This window comes from Electrophorus electricus, chromosome 15, assembly GCF_041902795.1.
Source record: "Electrophorus electricus isolate QZ-2024a chromosome 15, ASM4190279v1, whole genome shotgun sequence".
NCBI classification, from domain to species: Eukaryota; Metazoa; Chordata; class Actinopteri; order Gymnotiformes; family Gymnotidae; genus Electrophorus; species Electrophorus electricus.
The window spans coordinates 26,230,001-26,250,000 of record NC_137511.1 but is presented as its reverse complement, the minus strand read 5'-3'; the positions used below and the strand labels follow the sequence as shown (position 1 = coordinate 26,250,000).

Here is a 20,000-nt window from a genome sequence, read left to right as displayed (position 1 = left end):
ACACGCCTCTCCGTGCCTGTGCAGAAGTCACATCTGCTTCGGCGTGAAGTCCGCGGAGCAGATGCGGCAGCAGGCGCATCTGCAGGTGGTCAGCAAGAGCCTGTACAGCCAGGACAGCAGCCACACGCCGCTGGCCTACGGGGTGCTGGACCACCGCATGGTATGGTATGGTGTGTGTGTGTGTGTGTGTGTGTGTGTGTGTGTGTGTGTGTGTGAGCGAGCGAGCGCCTTAGGAGTCCCAATCATACGACAGCTGGCGATGCTGGTGATATTGGTAATTCTGCTCCCGTTCCTCAGGGGACCAGCGAGAAGGACCGACCCTGTGAGTCCTGTGGGAAAAACCTCGCCGACTGTCTCGGTCACTATGGTTACCTGGACTTGGAGCTGCCTTGCTTCCATATTGGCTACTTCAAAGCCATCATCGGCATTCTGCAGGCGAGTGTCCCGCCCGCTGGCCCCGAGACGGTCACCACAGCAACGTGGGACGCGGCTGTGCGAGGCTCTAATTGTTGCGGAAAATGGGAATGTTTTGAGTGTTGTCCTCATGTTTGTCGTTGTTAAGGTGTTTTTAAACACTCTGACGCTCATCAGGTGTATCCAGATTACTTTTAAAATATGCCACGTATTACTGTGTGTTAACTGACTTCCCTTCGCCATTGTGTGTGTATGATGATCTGTAAGACGTGCTCTAATGTGTGTGTGTGTGTGGTAGATGATCTGTAAGGGGTGTGTGTGGTAGATGATCTGTAAGGTGTGCTCTAATGTGTGTGTTTGTGCGTGTGGTAGATGATCTGTAAGACGTGCTCCTCCATCATGTTGAGTAAGGAGGAGAGGCAGGTGTTCTTGGACCACCTGCGCCGTCCCGGCCTGCCGTACCTGCACAAGCGCGGCCTCAAGAAGAAGATCTCTGACAAGTGTCGGAAGAGAAGCGTGTGCTTACACTGCAACGCCTTCAACGGTACACGTCCCCACACACGTCGCTTTGTCTGCTTGCCTCGTCCTTTTTTGGCACGCTGACCAAACCCTGCCCCCGTCCCGTGGGCAGGTCCGGTGAAGAAATGTGGCCTCCTGAAGATTGTCCACGAGAAGTACAAGACCACTAAGAAGGTGGTGGACCCCGTCGTCTCCGACTTCCTGCAGTCCTTCGACCTCGCCATCGAGCACAACAAAGAGATGGAAGCCCTGCTGAGCAGGGCACAGGTGAGCAGCGTCGGCCAGGCCGGGGCGAGCTCGCACGAGTACGTGAGCTTGTGTGTCTCAGATCCAGTTCTTCTCTGGGTGTCTGTGGTCTGTGCTGAGTGTGCAACAACCTCACACTTGCTTCTTAGTGTGTGTGTGTGTGTGTGTGTGTGTGGTACAACTGCACGTAGAAGACAAGCTGGGACTCTGGACATTGAACACTTGCCCTATCTCTCCCGCTCTCTCTCTAGGAGAACCTGAATCCTTTGGTGGTTCTGAATCTTTTCCGGAGGATTCCCAGTGAGGACATTCCTCTGCTGTTGATGAACCCAGAGGCGGGGAAACCTGCTGACCTCATCCTGACCCGCCTCCTGGTCCCACCCCTCTGTATTCGCCCCTCCGTGGTCAGTGACCTCAAGTCGGGCACAAACGAGGACGACCTCACGATGAAGCTAACTGAAATCATCTTCCTCAATGATGTCATTAAAAAGGTGAGCGCGAATTAAAGAGAACTTAAATCTGGTTGCTTAGCAGCAAAGGCCCCAGAAACAGTTCCTGGCTTGGCGATCTGGCAGCAGGTGTACAGATATTTACCACGTTAGAATCACCAAGGTTGTTCCAGTGGCGATAGGGTCATCTGGGGCCGTGACTTCTGACCTGGAGGCCTGGAGGTGTGGGAATGGCACAGACATTCCCCTGTAGGCCAAGGTGTGTGTAGGTCTCCAGAGAAACAACGATTAGTTCGAGCAAAATGCCTCTGAAGTTCTAGGTGTTCAGTTTGTTAGCGGGGAAATGGATGATCATAACATTACATACATCATAACGTTCATTCCTTGGGCTTCAGAAACTCAATTCCTACTGTAGCAACAACTGGCTGTGTGTGTGTGTGTGTGTGTGTGTGTGTGTGTGTGTGTGTGTGTGTGTGTGTGTGTGGATGAGCCGTCTGGTGGGGTCTGGTGGGGTTTAGTTGTGGACTTTATGTTCTCCACTCGTCAGGTCATTACCCTACCAAGGGTTCTTGTGGAGTGGAAATATCATTCATCTCTCTCCATCTCTCCGTCCTCCCAGCACCGGATGTCGGGGGCGAAGACTCAGATGATCATAGAAGACTGGGACTTTCTGCAGCTCCAGTGTGCCCTCTACATCAACAGTGAGCTCTCGGGCATCCCCCTCAACATGGCTCCCAAGAAATGGACCCGCGGCTTCGTACAGAGGCTGAAGGGCAAGCAAGGTAGAGGCGGGGCTTACACAGCTCATCGCACGTCGCGATTGGTCAGTGGAGATGGCATCGAGAGTCATCATTCTGTAACGTTTTACAGAAGAGTAGTGGGGTAGTAGGATGGTGGGGTAGTATGATAGTAGTGCAATGACGTGGTAAGGTAGTACGGTAGGATCCCCAGTCAGCCAGGTTCCGGTTGTCACCTTTTGTCGTCTTTGGGCACGTCTCAGGACGTTTCCGTGGCAACCTGTCCGGAAAGAGAGTGGATTTCTCCGGGCGAACTGTTATTTCTCCCGACCCCAACCTGAGGATCGACGAGGTGGCGGTACCTGTGCACGTGGCCAAGATCCTCACCTACCCAGAGAAGGTGCGCGCAGACCTGACCTTTAACCTCACCTGTGTGTGACCTGGGCAAGCTGAGGACTGGATGGTGTGTGTGTGTGTGTGTGTGTGTGTGTGTGTGTGTGTGTGTGTGTGTGTGTGTGTGTGTGGATGAGCCGTCTGGGTGCCGTTCTGCATTTGGACTCAGTTTGTGTGCGCGCGTGTACAGGTGTGTGTTCACACTTAGCTGGTGGTGTTCCAGGTAAACAAAGCCAACATTGAGCTGATGAGGAAGTTGGTGAAGAACGGACCTGACGTCCATCCAGGAGCTAACTTCATCCAGCAGAGACACATGCAGATGAAGAGGTCTCACACACACACACACACTTCATCCAGCAGAGACACATGCAGATGAAGAGGTCTCACACACACACACACACACACTTTATCCAGCAGAGACGCATGCAGATGAAGAGGTTTAACCCTGGCCTTGGACTGTTTGTAGTAGCGGTAGTGTTTATAGGGTTGTAGTGTTGAAACCTGGCCTTGGACTGTTTGTAGTAGCGGTAGTGTTGAACCCTGGCCTTGGACTGTTTGTAGTAGCGATAGTGTTGAACCCTGGCCTTGGACTGTTTGTAGTAGCGGTAGTGTTTATAGGGTTGTAGTGTTGAACCCTGGCCTTGAACTGTTATAGTAGCGGTAGTGTTTATAGGGTTGTAGTGTTGAACCCTGGCCTTGGACTGTTTGTAGTAGCGGTAGTGTTTATAGGGTTGTAGTGTTGAACCCTGGCCTTGAACTGTTATAGTAGCGGTAGTGTTTATAGGGTTGTAGTGTTGAACCCTGGCCTTGGACTGTTTGTAGTAGCGGTAGTGTTTATAGGGTTGTAGTGTTGAACCCTGGCCTTGGACTGTTTGTAGTAGCGGTAGTGTTTATAGGGTTGTAGTGTTGAACCCTGGCCTTGGACTGTTATAGTAGCGCTGTTTAACCCCGGTGTTGGATTGTTATAGTACGCACCTAGACGCACACCTAGACAACAATTAAACATTTCAAGGACTTGAACTATTTTTTTATTCTTTGTGACTGTCCCGTAAGAAAATATATTTCCCCTTAAATGCTTAAGTGCGTTCTTTTTTATTTTGAGGTGTGTGTGTGTGTGGCTTGGTGAGCTCTGAATCCTGACATGCCTGCTAACACGCCTCCGTGCAGGTTTCTGAAGTACGGTAACCGGGAGAAGATGGCCCAAGAGCTGAAGCCCGGGGACATGGTGGAGAGACACATGATCGATGGGGACATCGTCCTGTTCAACAGACAGCCCTCCCTCCACAAACTCAGCATCATGGCGCACATCGTGAGTCCCACCGCCAGGCTCACGGCCGCTCCTGCTTCTCACCAGCGGGGGGCCGTGACGGCTTGCGTTTTTCTGTCCGACACCCTCCGTCGTTAGACTGGCGTGACGTGCCGGTTCTGTGCGGTGAATAAGATGACGAGGACCTTACTAACCCGTTAATAACCTCTGAAGCTCTGACGTGTACAGAGAGCTCTAGTTTACTGAGTCCAGAAGGAGACTGCGTTGGAACATGCGAGAGCGTTCGTACAGTGGTCAGGGTTGACGCCTCAACGTGGCGCGAAGACGTCGCCGCGAGCGTGCCGCCACGTTGGAAGCGATTGGTGATGAGGGTTTTCTTCTCGCGTTTCTTCTCCAGGCACGTGTGAAGCCACACAGGACGTTTCGTTTTAACGAGTGTGTGTGTACGCCGTACAACGCTGACTTTGATGGAGATGAGATGAACCTGCACCTCCCGCAGACGGAGGAGGCCAAGGCCGAGGCCCTGGTCCTGATGGGGGTGAGGCGCAGACACACACGCGTGCATGTTTTCAGGGGGTTCAGACGTGTGAGTGAGAAAAGGTGCCAGATTGGAAGTGGCTGCTCTCTGCTGCCCTCTGTCTGTCTGTGCTCAGATGACAGAATCAAATGGTCGTCCTGTGTTGATTTATTTATTTTTTTTCTTTCTCTCTCTCAGACAAAGGCTAACCTGGTAACTCCAAGGAACGGAGAGCCCCTGATTGCTGCGATTCAAGACTTTCTGACGGGTGTGTGTGTGTGTGTGGGGATAGGATGATGTGTATGTGGGTAAGGCCATGAGCGTACGTGTAGCCCTTTCCTTAAGTTTCCTGTCTGGTTTCCTAACGGAAGAGAACTTCCTCCAGTGTTCCCAGGCATGTAGGTGTTAACTTCAAAGCCTGTTTAAGAAACACTGTGGTGGCGGCGTCCGTTTTGCTCCGGCATGTCCATTATCCGTAGGTGGTTCCCTTGAGCTGTCTTCTGTCTGCAGGAGCCTATCTGCTCACGCTGAAGGACACGTTCTTTGAGCGCGCCAAAGCCTGCCAGATCATCGCCTCCATTCTGGTGGGGAAAGATGAGAAGATCAGAATCTCCCTCCCGCGACCTGCCGTTATGAAGGTTGTCCCCCCCCCCCCCACACACACACACACGCCTTTCTGACAGTCCTTCACGTCAGGATCTCTCCCCTGGCCTGCTGTGGTGGTCTTCACACACGGTGTCTTCAGCCTGTGTCCAGCCAGAAGGGCGTGATCACGCCGTGAATACGCCAACGTCTCGTGTCGTCTCTGTGCACCACTGGAGGGAGGGAGCGGGAGAAACATGGCAACCACGTAAACTTGCACAGGGGTGGCACAATACGGCCAAAAACAGCATCGCGACGCCTGTCCGCATGTTCGCGATGCATATGTGTCGGAGTCGTCGTGCAGTAGTGCTGTGTTCAGCACCTAGAATGACTGTGTGTGTGTGTGTGTGTGTGTGTGTGTGTGTGTGTGTGTGTGTGTGTGTGTGTGTGTGTGTCAGCCCATGTGTCTGTGGACAGGCAAACAGATCTTCAGTTTGATCTTGAGGCCCTGTAAGGACTGTCCTGTCAAAGCCAACCTCCGTACCAAAGGGAAGCAGTACTGCGGCAAAGGAGAAGACCTGTGTCACAACGACTCCTGTGAGTCACCGCGCGCACACGCAGAGTGCATCCCCGTAGTGTATATGCTCAACTGCAGTGATGAGTGAAAAGTGTGTGTGTGTGTGTCACAGTCGTGGTCATCCAGAACAGCGAGCTCCTTGCAGGCAGCATGGATAAGGGCACTCTAGGTTCAGGCTCCAAGAACAACATCTTCTACATCCTGTTGCGGGACTGGGGGCAGGTGGAGGCGGCCGACGCCATGTCCCGCCTGGCCCGCGTCGCCCCCGTCTACCTCTGTACGTCCTGTCCGCCGCGTGTGCGTCGCCTGTGTTTGTGTGGTGCCGTCTGTAATGTTGCCGGGTGTGTTGGCATGTTTAAGCATGCGCACACGTTGCTGTGAGCGAGCGTTGGTGCTCACGTGCGCGCGCGCGTGTGTGTGTGTGTGTGTGTGTGTGTTTGTGTCAGCCAATCGTGGTTTCTCCATCGGGATCGGGGACGTGACCCCTGGCCAGGGTCTCCTGAAGGCCAAACAGGAACTACTGCAGGCGGGATACAGGAAGTGTGATGAGTACATCGACGCCCTGAACACGGGCAAACTCCAGCAGCAACCTGGCTGCACCGCTGAGGAGACCCTGGAGGTGCGGAGCGCGCGCGCACACACACTGCTATACCTGAAGAGCTTTAAAGAGGGAGGGGTCAGTGTGTGGGTGTGGTGAGGAGGAGGAGTCAGGAGGTCACACACACACGTGCACACACCTCTGTGCCTCTTATTGGTCCCCTGACTTGGTTGATGGTGGACTGTGGGGTTTACAGGAAGCTGAAGTGTGTAATGTGTGGTAACGATGTTGGGTAGAAGGCAGATTATGTACAGTATGTGAAGAATAATACTTAGAGATTATTATCATCATCATTATTATTATACTGTGTATAGATAGTGTGTGTGTGTGTGGGGGGGGGTGTACATAACTGAATGTGAACATTTACAGCATCTATCTGACGCTTTTATCCAAAGTGTCTTACAATCATGACTGAACACATCTTGAGTAATTGAGGGTTGAGGGTTTTGTTCAGGGGCCCAACAGTGGAAACCTGCCAGTGGTGGGACTTGAACTGGTAACCTTCTGGTTATTAAAGTACCTTAACCTTGGCCCTGTGTGCGTGTGCAGGCGTTGATCCTGAGGGAGCTGTCAGTAATTCGAGACCACGCCGGCAGTGCCTGTCTGAGGGAGCTCGATAAGAGTAACAGCCCCCTTATCATGGCCCTGTGTGGCTCTAAAGGTACTACCGCTGTACCACACACACACACACACACACACATGTACCGCTGTACCACGCACACGCGTAACGCTCCCTGTACCGCTGTACCCTACGCACACGTACCGCTGTACCACACATAACACTCCCTGTACCGCTGTACCACGCACACATACATAACACTCACTGTACCACACACACACGTACCGCTGTACCTCACACACACGCGCATGTACCGCTGTACCACGCACACGCATAAAGCTCCCTGTACCGCTGTACCCTACGCACATGTACCGCTGTACCACACGTAACACTCCCTGTACCGCTGTACCACGCACACATACATAACACTCACTGTACCACACACACACGTACCGCTGTACCTCACACACACGCGCATGTACCGCTGTACCACGCACACGCATAAAGCTCCCTGTACCGCTGTACCCTACGCACATGTACCGCTGTACCACACGTAACACTCCCTGTACCGCTGTACCACGCACACATACATAACACTCACTGTACCACACACACACGTACCGCTGTACCTCACACACACGCGCATGTACCGCTGTACCACGCACACGCATAAAGCTCCCTGTACCGCTGTACCCTACGCACATGTACCGCTGTACCACACGTAACACTCCCTGTACCGCTGTACCACGCACACATACATAACACTCACTGTACCACACACACACGTACCGCTGTACCTCACACACACGCGCATGTACCGCTGTACCACGCACATGCATAAAGCTCCCTGTACCGCTGTACCTTACGCACATGTACCGCTGTACCACACGTAACACTCCCTGTACCGCTGTACCACACACATACGCAACGCTCACTGTACCACACACGTACCGCTGTACCACATCAGTCAAGCGAGGAGCGGACTTCACACCAGTGCACGACGGCTTCACACACACTCGGCACAGCAGCTTAAAGGCAGAAATGTTCTAAAAATGTTTTTATGACCCTTCACCTAATTAAATCGATATCGGATACTTCATAAGTAGTTGGAGGCCACGTAGGACATGAGGTGAGTGAAAGGTCATCAACACGGCCGAGTGTAGGTTCTGTCTGGCGTACAGCTTCACTGGCCTTTCACCTCCCCAAGATCTGTGCCCTAAAAATGTAAACACGCCCCGTTTCGTCACTGCGCTCAGCGGACGAACACACACGGGTTGGGATTATATTAACTGTGTTGGGTTAGACCACACAGAGGAGGGGGATATGCGGCGAGGACACACAGATACTATCTCTAGACCAGCTGTGTGTTGCCTGGCTAGTCTTTGTGATGTGGTTTTGCCCCAAGGCAAGGATCCTGTGATCCTGTGTTATCTGGACACACACACACACACTCTGGTCCTTCTGTGTCTGTTCAGGTGTCCCATCTTCCTAACAGAGAGGAAGGTTTGGAGTGACCTGGGGTCACTGGGTAGACTCACTGCCTTCTCTACCCCATCGCACACTCTTGCACACTCACACTCCTCTCTCTCTCTCTCTCTCTCTCTCTCTCTAGGTTCTTTCATTAATATATCTCAGATGATAGCGTGTGTGGGTCAGCAAGCTATAAGTGGTTCCCGTGTTCCAGACGGCTTTGAGCATCGCTCTCTCCCCCACTTTGATAAGCACTCTAAAGTACGTACACACACACACACGCCTTCCTCCCGTGATGCTGTCTTTTCCACCCATGAGGTTTGAATGGCTTGGCTGAAGAATTTCTGACTGAACGTGTTATTGATGTAGATAATTTTACATGTTTCTGTGTGATCAGACTGGTTGAATCCCATTCTGTGTATATATATATATATATATATATATATATATATATATATATATATATATATACACACACACACACACACACACATCATACACACACACTTCTGTTTTCTTCTCTGTCAGAATTGCTTGGGGCTGTTAAGTATGACAGATAATGACATGGTGTGTGTGTGTGGTTCCAGCTTCCAGCAGCTAAAGGATTTGTGGCAGACAGCTTCTATTCAGGTTTGACGCCAACAGAGTTTTTCTTCCACACCATGGCTGGACGAGAAGGGCTGGTGGACACAGCTGTAAAGACCGCAGAGACGGGATACATGCAGGTAACGCACACACCTTACAGAGGCGGGATACATGCAGGTAACGTGCGCGCGCACACACAGAGCACTGTAGAGACCGTCGTCTTCTGTAAAGCAGAGCCGTTTTGGGTTTTTATGTTGGTCGTCTTCTCACTGTTTGGACTTTAATGTGTAGAGGTCTGAACACCCTGAGAGGCTGAGGTTCCACAGACCTCAACTAAATGGGGTTTGTGGTATTCCAAGCCAAAGCTCTGCAGACACGAGCGTTTGTGTGTCTGCCACGCTCAGTCTGTGTGGGGTTGCGTGGACATAAACAATTGTTTGTGTCTGTGCGTGTGGTCCTTGGTGTGTTTATTGTTTTTGCTGGAACTGGAGATGTGCACATTTAGCCAGTAGAAAGTTCTCTTGCTTGCATGTAACTGTGTGTGTGTGTGTTTGTGCGCGCAGAGGCGTCTGGTGAAGTCCCTGGAAGATCTGTGCTCTCAGTACGACCTCACTGTGAGGAGCTCTACCGGTGACATCATCCAGTTCATCTACGGAGGGGACGGACTCGACCCCGCGGCCATGGAGGGGAAAGATGAACCGCTGGAGTTTAAGAGAGTACTGGACAACATCAGAGTACGCGCACACACACACACACCACCATATACACACACACACACCTGTTCACACACTGTTTCAGGTTAAATTTGAGAAGCTTGTACTATGCTGTTCTCAAAAGGTGTGAATGTAGAATCATTTTAAGATCTTTTATGTCATATACACTTAATCAAGACCAGACTAGTCTAATGTGTATATTTTATACACACACACACACCTCCATGTGTATGTTTTAGATGCACACACTCTGAAGCAAATCACCAGCCACTGTGAATCAGCAGATCCAAGATCTTCATGGCTTACAGAGTCCATACAGATGCAGAGAGCTCCTGTCTTCTGGCCATTGAGTAATACACGCAGTGGTGTTCTCTCTCTGTCTCTCTCTCTCAGTCGGTCTACACCTGTTCTGATGAACCTTCTCTGAGTAAGAATGAGTTGGTTCTCACGGCTGATTCCATCATGATGAGAACTGACTTTGCTTGCTGTAAGGACACCTTTCTCCAGGTGTGTATAGATCAGACACACACACACACAGGGGTGTGGGCACACAGACTAGCCTACCACCTTCGCCTGATCTGTGACGATAACGTGCTAAACTGCTTGCTTGTTTTTTATCATTTCAAGGGCTTGAGCAGCACTGGTACTCAGAGGTTTGTGGAGGTACAGGGTTAGGCTGTGTGTGTGTGTGTGTGTGTGTGTGTGTGTGTGTGTGTATCTAGGTCTCTGTCCTAAGTGTGTGTAGGCTGGTGTCATAACCAGCCTATTAGAGGTTTACATTCCCTGACACTCTCCCGCCCTGACCCAGGTCATTAGGGACTTGTTGGTTGCATGAGCTGAGCTAGGTGTGTTGGTGGGGGGGGGGGGTCTCCTCCCTCGAGACCACCATTCTGCCTTACTGCAGGTGTACAGAGTGGTTGGGCAGCTCACTGGTTAAAAGGCAGGAGCTGTCCCTCAGAGCGGGATGGCATTTGGGCCATTTGTGTGCATGTGCAGGCGTGTGTGAGGGACAGATGCAGGTTGGATTAATGCCAGAAACTCCTTTCTCCCGAACTGCATGGACCTCTTCCTAGCTTGGAGTGGCGCGTGGCGTGGACGGAGTGGCGGTTGGTGTGGTGTGGTTTGAGTGGTGTTTGAGAAGTTTTGTGGAATGGGTATATTTTGGCATGAAGTGTGTGTGTGTGTGAGTGTGTAATGGACGCATTGTTCTCTGAATCCCCCCACAGGAGATTAAAAAGTTTGTGAACAGCATCTCCGAGAAGATCAAGAAGACAAGAGACAAATACGGCATCAATGACAACGGATCCTCAGAGGTAGAGACGCTCTATAGTCGCGGCTCCGCGGAGGTGGTAGTGATGCTCTGTAGCCATTTTGTCTCGTGTGTGTGATCTCTTTGCTTGGTGTGTTGTAGCCCAGAGTTCTGTACCAGCTGGACAGGATCACTCCCACCCAGCTGGAGAAGTTTCTGGAGACATGCCGAGATAAATACATGAGGTAGACTGGGGTTGTGTGGGTGGTTCTCTGGGTGGGCTGGGGTGTGTGGGTGGGGCATGTATATTTAGTTGTCTTACCTGTCTTCCTATTGGACAGTCGTCTCAAACTTTCTTCAAAGTGTCTGTGTAAATAGTCCACTGAAATAGTAAACTTGTAGTTGTTTGTCGTTGTTGTTTATCTGTAGTTGTTGTGGTAAACACAGGGCCCAGATGGAGCCCGGCTCAGCCGTGGGGGCTCTGTGCGCTCAGAGTATTGGGGAGCCTGGCACCCAGATGACCCTGAAGACCTTCCACTTTGCTGGGGTGGCGTCCATGAACATCACGCTGGGTGTGCCGCGTATCAAAGAGATCATCAACGCCTCCAAGAACATCAGGTGACACACACACACACATACCACGCTGGGTGTGCCTTGCATCGAGGAGATCCCACCATCCTTCTATCTATTCCTCCTCTCTGTATCCTTCTCCATGTTCCTCCTCCCTCTCTCTCTCTCTCTTTCTCTCTCTCTCTCTCTCTCTCCCAGGTTGAAATGGCTTTACTGGTGTTTGTGTGTCACACCATGACCAGAGCAGTAGGAATCTGCTTCACCGTATTACAGAAGTGTATGTCTACATTAATAACCATCACTTCAGCAATACAACTAATACAAGTGTGTGTGTGTGTGTCAGCACCCCTATCATCACTGCTCATCTGGATACGGAGGATGATGCTGATTTTGCTCGGTTGGTGAAAGGTCGGATTGAGAAGACTCTTCTCGGAGAGGTACTGTATGCGTGCGCGTGCACACACACACACACACACACACACACACACACTGTGAGCTAGTCTGTCCTGATGAACTACAAACGCTGGTATCAGATATTGTGAAAAACAGAAAGCACTGACCACACCAGTGACCATGTCCCAGTGACCACACATTACTGACCACACCAGTCAGTGGGGCATTGTGGGTGGGTGTGTTTTTGTTCTGGTGTGTTGTAGAAATAATGATGTTTTTAGAGTCCAGTAGGTCTCTGATCTGGGGGGGTGTGTGTAGATCTCTGAATACATGGTGGAGGAGCTGTTTCTCCCTGATTGCTTCATTCTGGTGTGTGTGTGTGTGTGTGTGTGTGTGTGTGTGTGTGTGTGTGTGTGTGTGTGTGTGTGTAGATCTCTGAGTACATAGAGGAGGTGTTTCTTCCTGATTGCTTCATTCTGGTTTGTGTGTTTGTGTGTAGATCTCTGAGTACATAGAGGAGGTGTTTCTTCCTGATGATTGCTTTATCCTGGTGAAACTCTCACTCGATAGGATCCGTCTTCTAAGACTGGAGGTATGAAGCACGTTGTCTCGCTGTCTCTCACTAGATCTTTCTTTCTGTCCCTACACCGGGGACATGCTGTCCTCTGCCTTTCCGTTTAAAATTGTGCATCTTTACTGGTTTGTACTGGGTTGTCCTGCTGCCAGTCTGGTTCTCTCCTAATCCCCCCCCCCCCAGGTGAACGCGGAGACGGTGCGCTACTCCATCTGCATGTCCAAGCTGCGGGTGAAGCCAGGTGACGTAGCTGTGCACGGAGAAGCCGTGGTGTGCGTCTCCCCCCGCGAGAACAGCAAGAGCTCCATGTATTATGTTCTTCAGTCACTCAAACAGGAGCTGCCCAAGGTCACACACCACACGCACACGGCTGGGGTTGTAGTTGAGGTTGCATTTGTGACCGTGTAGTCGAGTGTCCATCTGTGGGGGTGGGTGGGGGTGTAGGTGGTTGTGCAAGGTATCCCCGAGGTGGCCCGGGCCGTCATCCACATCGACGAGCAAAGCAGCCGGCAGAAGTTCAAACTGTTGGTGGAAGGCGACAACATGCGGGGCGTCATGGCAACGCACGGCGTCAACGGCAGCCGGACCACGTCCAACAACACGTACGAGGTGGGTGGCCCCGCCCGACTGCGTGTCTGTGTGTCCTGGTTCTGGTTGAACCCTGACACACCGTGCTCTGCGCCCCAGGTGGAGAAGACCCTGGGCATCGAGGCTGCACGCTCCACCATCATTAACGAGGTCCAGTACACCATGGTGAACCACGGCATGAGCATCGATCGCCGCCACGTCATGCTCCTGGCCGACCTCATGTCCTACAAGGTGAGCTGAGCGGCCCCCGGGGGCCGTGCCGCACGCTACAGGGGGTGGGGGTGTGCCACAGCTGGCTCCTGAGCGCGTGCATACTGTGCTGAGCTCTGCTCGGTCGGTATGTAATCAACTGAACCTGTGAAGGCCCTGCGGAGTCGGTACACCACTGAACTATCAGAGTTATATGATCATTTTTATGGTAGTCAAGCGGTTGTCTGGATGTAATTGCTCCTCTCACCAGGGGGAGATCTTGGGCATCACGCGATTCGGCCTGGCCAAGATGAAGGAGAGCGTCTTGATGTTGGCGTCGTTCGAGAAGACGGCGGATCACCTGTTTGACGCGGCGTATTTCGGCCAGAAGGACTCCGTGTGCGGTAAGGCTCGCACGACAGTGGTGCGGCTGTTTGTTCGTTCTTCTCGCGTGAGCTGCGCTTTGTAGAAAAGATGCACAAATAATCACCACCTTCAAAATATTGTTTGCTACGTTTTGGTGGTAAAAATGACTTATTGCTCCTTTTAATGGACGAGTCTCCCACGTTCACGGATGGTACATGACACATTTGGTATTTGTAAACATTAAAGTGGCTGTAACTGATTATGGAGACATCATCACTGAAGACACGCCCCCTGCTATAATCCCAAGCGAGCGGGGTTGAGTTTTTCCTCAGCGAAGGAGAACGTGCATCTCTGTGTCTACCCCACCTGTCCTGCAGTGCTCACGCTCAGTCTGGCCTGCCAGCTCATCCTCTGTTGTCTGCGCAGGGTTTCTCTGGGTCTTGCATGCATTAAAACCGTACGGCCGTGTTGTGTATTTTTATTGGCTGTGTATTCAGCCTAATTCTGCCCCACGCGCACGCTGGGTATTAAAACGTTCTGCAAGTTCTGTAGGTTTTGGTGTTTTCTCTCCATCTACTACCAGGCAGTAGATCTCCAGAAAGTCTGCTGTGACCCCTGTGTGTTGGGGCACAGCAGCACAGAAGTTCCCTGTTCATGTTTCTCCTCTCTCTCTCTCTGCAGGGGTGTCTGAGTGTATTATTATGGGTATCCCCATGAACATTGGCACGGGGCTTTTTAAGCTCCTCCACCAAGCTGAGAAGTCCCCTTCTCCTCCACTCCGACCACTGCTCTTCGACATCCCCGACTTCCACATCACGCTGGCCTCCTAGGCCGCGCACACGAGCGAGAGGTTTTGCAGTTGTTTTCCGTCACCTGTGCGCAGAGAAGCAGCACAGGCTGGTTCAGACCGCGTTTGATTAATTAGTGGACCTGAGTAATTAATTTATTTTAAAAGATTGTCTGAATAGCCAGCCTGTACTTATGGTTTATGTATGAATGTATATATGTCTGAAATGTAATAAAAATGTACATTAAAAGTTTTTTTCCTTCTTTTGCATTTTCTGAGTTCTGTTTCTTCCGTGCGAGCGTCAGTGAAGTGCCACGTCTTCGCGCGACATGTCACGCGTCACGTCATTTTATCGTCTGTCTCTGTTCGTAGAGCAGAACCGTGAATGGAGGAGGTTTCCTAATAACATCACGTTCACTTACCAAAGAAGGTCAGTGACACACACACATTTCACTGTTCATTTAGACTTAACGAATGTTGAAGTGATGTTTTAACGAAGACTCGTTAACTCGTAGACAGACTCAAGCTCGTCTGTTCTGTCTGCATGTGTCCGTCTGAGAAGCGCTGGCGTGTTAATGAACCCTTAAACCCTTAAAATGAGGCTTAAATGCTGAAGTAAGCAACCTCTGACTCAGGTCACACATGCTAACAATGCTAATGATGGGAAGGTGGTCAGACTACGTTAACAAACACAAATCAATCATTTAACAGGTACATGAAGCCTTAAATTAGAATGAATTACAAGCTGAGGAAAGGTGTACAGCATTCTGGGAATCCTCGCCACGCTCCTCAGTATTGATGTCAATCCGCACAAAGTGCACATGAAAAGGTTTTTAAATGCACATATGAACAAGTGTATATTCAGATGGTAAACTGAAGAACAGCAAGGTAGATAAAACAAAAAACTGGTGTTTTCCATCTTAGCTGAACTTTGGCCTTCAATAAATTGTACAGTCGGAGGGGAGTTCAGTAAACAGGTTCCCTCTGCTTAACGCTTCTTTCAGACGATTGTTAGGCTTGGTGCGTCAAAGGTTTGTAATGTCTAGTTCAGTTTCTGAGAGGGTTCTACAGCCCACAGAACTTGGAGAGAAATATTGATGTAAACGTTGAACAGTGGCGTAGCACAGGAACCTGGGCCAGGAGCTACCAACTCCAGTCCTACAGGACCAGTACTCTGGAGCAGGTATGTCTGGAAAAGAATAACCAGAACCTTCAGGTCAGAACCTCTGGGCTCAGAGCGATTGTTCTCTGTACTGCTGGAACCCCTGGAGTAAATAAGCTGACCACAGAAAAATATCAAATCAAGTTCTAGGCTGCAAAAAAAACAAAAAACAAATCAAAAACCAAACATTCCCTCTAAATTGCAGTCACACACGTCATTTGGCAAACTGGGAGAGTTTACACGACAAAGTCGTTTTAAATGGGGTGACCTGCTGTTTTAGGGTTCCGCTCACCTTAAAATGGATTGCTGTGGATTGACTGAATTCAAGCAGGTGCAGCGTCACAGGCACGTGTTCTCTGAGATAGAGCCGTGACCACGGCTGCACCACACCAGAACTGTTTCGTGACCCGTTTTGCTGGGCCACACCAGAACTGCGGTGTGAAACCATTTGTGCATATTGTTCCAGCGTGTATCTGCATGTAGTTTAGTACATGAACAATATCTTTGATTTAATCAATTTTTACTCAAATAAGATAAAGGTTTCTTGATCCTGAAGGAAATGCAGTGTCACAGTACTGTCAGTAGAGGTGCACCCTTTTTGCAGTTTTAATAAACATCTTTAGTTTGATTTAAGTTTAGTTTAGGTTTAAAACTCAAGAAATGGGATTAATTTAAAAGTGCTCCTCTAACAGAAAGCAGCCACCCTAGACCCACTGGAGTAAGAGACTCCACCCTAGACCCACTGGAGTAAGAGACTCCACCCTAGGCCCACTGGAGTAAGAGACTCCACCCTAGACCCACTGGAATAACAGAGACTCCACCCTAGACCCACTGGAATAACAGAGACTCCACCCTAGACCCACTGGAGTAAGAGTCTCCACCCTAGACCCACTGGAATAACAGAGACTCCATCCTAGACCCACTGGAATAACACAGACTCCACCCTAGACCCACTGGAGTAAGAGACTCCACCCTACACCCACTGCAGTAACTGAGACTCCACCCTATGCCCACTGCAGTAACTGAGACTCCATCCTAAACCCACTGCAGTAACTGTGACTCCACCCTCACAATCATATGTGTATGATTGAGTGTGTCTGTATTTGTGTGTGTGTATATTTTTGTGTGTGTGGGTATGTGTGCGTGCATGTTTGTGTGTGCGCATGTGTGTGTCTGTGTATGGTCGTGTGCATGCATGTTTGTGTACGTGTGTGTGTGTGTGTGTATGTTTGTGTGTGCTTGTGTATGTATGTGTGTGTATGTGTGTGTGGGGGTATGTTTGTGTGCGTGCATGTGTGTGTGTGTTAGTGTGTTTGTATGTGTGTGTTTCTTAGCGTGTGTGTGTGTGTGTATTTGTGTATATGTGTATGTTAGTGTGTGTGTATGTGTGTGTGTGTATGTTAGTGTATGTTTGTGTGTGTGTGTGTGTGGGCGGGGTATGTGTGCATGCATGTTTGTGTGTGTGTGTGTGTGTGTGTATGGTTGTGTGCGTGCATGTTAGTGTGTCTGTATTTGTGTGTGTGTATGTTTTTGTGTGTGTGTGTGTGCGGGTATGTGTGCGTGCATGTGTATGCATGTTTGTGTGTATGCGTGTGTTTGTGTGTGTGCATGTTTGTGTAAGTGTGTGTGTGTGTATGTTTGTGTGCAGGCTACTGTTTCACAGAGCTTGTAAACATGGTGTGTTTTGTTTTTAAGAGTGTATCCTAGTAACGCACCAGTGCAGGGTTTTCACAACTCAGCAGCACACAGCTGAGTGTGAGACAGGAGGTGAGTTATACACTTTTCATTAACACATTTACTGCAGTCTAAATGGATAAATGTCAAGGATTATGGGTGTAACTCCGGGGAATTCTGCTCGGGACAGAAACATTGCTGGTCTGATCTGTTTTTATGGGAATCCATTCAGTTTCTGGCTAATAAGATAATGTTCAGGAACAACGACGCATTATAGTCAAATGACATTCAAGAGCAGTTTAACAAAATGCTTTAAAAATTCTTTACTCTGCATGTCATTTCGTAACTGTGGGCTTTGATGGACTTTTATTTTGCGCTAGACGGCATAACGGGAGTGTTGATATTGCTTCTTCTGGACGATTGTAATCCACAGAGAAAATCACTAATGCCCCGTGTCTCGGTCGCAGAACTGTGTCGATGTTTTGGCCAATTTCTGCTGCCGCTAACCATACCGAGGTTTGTGTTTCTCAGGTCATGGAGTCCGGTGGGGACGGTCAGACGGCCCCTCCGAACGCGAGCGGACTGGAGCCGGCGGCGGTCGGAAACCCCGCGCGGGTCATCGCCGACTTTCCCAAAGTTACCACGAGGGGCAGCGCTCGCTTTGGCACTCTCAGCCTCAATTCCTTCTTCTCTCGACACAACCCCCACCCACACAGAGTCACACACATGTCGGGTGAGACGCGCGGGGATGGGGGGCGTACCGGGGCGCCGGGTCCACGGCACACGGCCATATGGCCCCGTCAGGTTGACCTGCCAGAGCTGCGTTGCCATGGTTGCAACCCAAACAGGTGGACGTGAAGGTGGCACAGCTCATCTTGAAATCATATTAGTTAATGTTACAAAATATGGAAAAATCTTGGACAAATTTATGAATCGAGAGTATAGAATGAATGTATGAATTAATTAAATGACACAGAATATTGATGGAATGTGGCTTCACTGGAGAACAGAGAGGTGGTCATGTGTAATTGGACAGGCTCCTCTAACGGAGCCACTGGTCCCAACTCGACCCCCCCAGTTCAAACGGTCTAGACCCACCGACTAGCATACAAAGGAAGACTTGTGTTTGATTCCTGTGTGTAGCGTGTCTGATGTAAGGGAGTAGATCTGACTTGCAATTAGGTGTTACAGTAATGCTAGAATAGCAGTGTTTGATCTACAGGGCATCTAGAGTGCTGGACACACACACACACACACACACACACACACACCCACCTCGTCAGACATTAGCACTAGACAGGCCAGACGAGTTCCTCCACTAAAAAGGTTTTCTTGGATTCTTCTTTGCTTAGTTGCACACAAACAATGGTTGTCACAACACAAGGGCTTAGCGTAGCGTCAGGTCTCTGGGACAGTCCTGCCTCAAGACTGTCCAGGGGACCTCAGGAACTGCATTAGATGTGTGGTAAGGGAAACCTTCGATTTTTTATTCTGTCCTTTAGTTGTAGTCAAGGCTGCGCTGAAATAGCAACATACACGTGGGAGACAGGCTCCCTCAACGTGCTCTCCTTCAGGATGATGGTCTGTCACACACTGTAACTCGCCTCAGGCCTGGTCCTTGAGTTCCAATGCAGTGAGAGGTGTAGTGTTTCCTTTCTTCGACACAACAGCTCGTTACCAAGCCCTTCACAATGTTACATGGGTGGGTTAGAGGAGTATATTTACACCGAAACACTGCAGTGAACTGGATTAACACACAAACAGCAGAGTAAACACATAAACAGCAGAGTAAACACACAGACAGTGTCACTGTATGGTGTGCAATGAAGCCTCTTACAGTGAGACGATAGTGAGACAATAATGAGGAGCCATGCTCTCACGCAGATCTCAGCCCCGTAACCTCTCCGGCGGTGTGTGTCGTAGGTCTGAACGGCAGCCCCGTGTGTATGGTGAACGATGACTGGTACGCTAACACTCCCCTCTGCCCGCATCCGTTAATCCGGAGCCAAATGCCTGCCGCCGGTCCTGGCAGGACATCCCTGTCCGTCCCCTCCCAGATTTCCCTCGGCAGTGCCGGCGGAGTCCAGTCGGGAGCAGGTGAGAGACCTGGGGGGGGGGATTCAGAAACAGGAAGTAGGGATGACATCACCAGCTCTGCTTGGGTCATTTGATTTCAACTGTTAACACGAGGCAAAAGATTCGTTAGTTTCGCACACGACACTCTGGTTATTCTGATCTGGCTTGACAAATCTACGATATAACTCTGTGATTAAATAAACGTTCACATTGCACCTCAGTTTGGCTCTTATCATCCAACACTCTGCTTTTATAAGTTTATACATTTTACATTTTACTTCATGGATCTCTTCTAAATGTCATTCCATACTGCCACAAATTCAAGATAAAACGAAAATGGAAAGAGCCGTAACCTTTTTTCCATAGACGAAGCCTCTGAACAAACATTTGAAACATCCCAGGCACTCTAACAGAAGCATATGGGATTAAGGGATTATTAAAGGGTATAGATCATTTCAGGAATATATTCTGTGCATTTAAAAAATCCCAATAAGAATAAGAGTCACACTAAGAAGTCTGTGTTTTTGTACTGAAATTTCCTCACTGCTTAAAGCAATAAATAAAACAGACCACTGAACTACACACCCCACTAAACTACACACCCCACTGAACTACACACACCCACTCAGCTACACACACCCCACTCAGCTACACACCCCCCACTGAACTACACACACCCCACTGAACTACACACACCCACTCAGCTACACACACCCCACTGAACTACACACACCCCACTGAACTAC

At 50.0% G+C, this 20,000-nt stretch overlaps 2 protein-coding genes across 3 annotated transcripts in view; both read left to right on the top strand.

The window, feature by feature from the left end:
- The window catches only part of polr3a (polymerase (RNA) III (DNA directed) polypeptide A), a 14,999-nt gene extending 387 nt beyond the window's left edge, over positions 1–14,612 (top strand). Inside the window, exons 2-32 of one of the 2 annotated variants that reach the window (XM_035533601.2) lie at positions 25–160; positions 298–435; positions 787–958; positions 1,046–1,200; positions 1,431–1,670; positions 2,248–2,410; positions 2,629–2,765; positions 2,982–3,085; positions 3,926–4,067; positions 4,423–4,563; positions 4,741–4,810; positions 5,053–5,180; positions 5,583–5,721; positions 5,814–5,978; positions 6,148–6,320; positions 6,849–6,960; positions 8,471–8,589; positions 8,916–9,053; positions 9,477–9,647; positions 10,020–10,133; positions 10,254–10,289; positions 10,853–10,939; positions 11,038–11,120; positions 11,323–11,493; positions 11,789–11,882; positions 12,338–12,430; positions 12,596–12,760; positions 12,857–13,021; positions 13,100–13,231; positions 13,461–13,593; positions 14,237–14,612. In XM_035533601.2, the coding sequence (XP_035389494.1) occupies positions 25–160; positions 298–435; positions 787–958; positions 1,046–1,200; positions 1,431–1,670; positions 2,248–2,410; positions 2,629–2,765; positions 2,982–3,085; positions 3,926–4,067; positions 4,423–4,563; positions 4,741–4,810; positions 5,053–5,180; positions 5,583–5,721; positions 5,814–5,978; positions 6,148–6,320; positions 6,849–6,960; positions 8,471–8,589; positions 8,916–9,053; positions 9,477–9,647; positions 10,020–10,133; positions 10,254–10,289; positions 10,853–10,939; positions 11,038–11,120; positions 11,323–11,493; positions 11,789–11,882; positions 12,338–12,430; positions 12,596–12,760; positions 12,857–13,021; positions 13,100–13,231; positions 13,461–13,593; positions 14,237–14,385 (4,165 nt within the window). In that variant the 3' untranslated portion in view covers positions 14,386–14,612. The remainder of the gene's footprint in view (positions 1–24; positions 161–297; positions 436–786; positions 959–1,045; positions 1,201–1,430; positions 1,671–2,247; positions 2,411–2,628; positions 2,766–2,981; positions 3,086–3,925; positions 4,068–4,422; positions 4,564–4,740; positions 4,811–5,052; positions 5,181–5,582; positions 5,722–5,813; positions 5,979–6,147; positions 6,321–6,848; positions 6,961–8,470; positions 8,590–8,915; positions 9,054–9,476; positions 9,648–10,019; positions 10,134–10,253; positions 10,290–10,852; positions 10,940–11,037; positions 11,121–11,322; positions 11,494–11,788; positions 11,883–12,337; positions 12,431–12,595; positions 12,761–12,856; positions 13,022–13,099; positions 13,232–13,460; positions 13,594–14,236) is intronic. The other variant, XM_035533602.2, reaches the window with a different exon arrangement.
- A 2,518-nt stretch (positions 14,613–17,130) lies between these two features.
- The window catches only part of tbata (thymus, brain and testes associated), a 14,206-nt gene continuing 11,336 nt past the window's right edge, over positions 17,131–20,000 (top strand). The window contains exons 1-3 of the mRNA XM_081697881.1: positions 17,131–17,271; positions 17,710–17,911; positions 19,102–19,275. Coding sequence (XP_081554007.1) covers positions 17,713–17,911; positions 19,102–19,275 — 373 coding nt within the window. The 5' untranslated portion in view covers positions 17,131–17,271; positions 17,710–17,712. The remainder of the gene's footprint in view (positions 17,272–17,709; positions 17,912–19,101; positions 19,276–20,000) is intronic.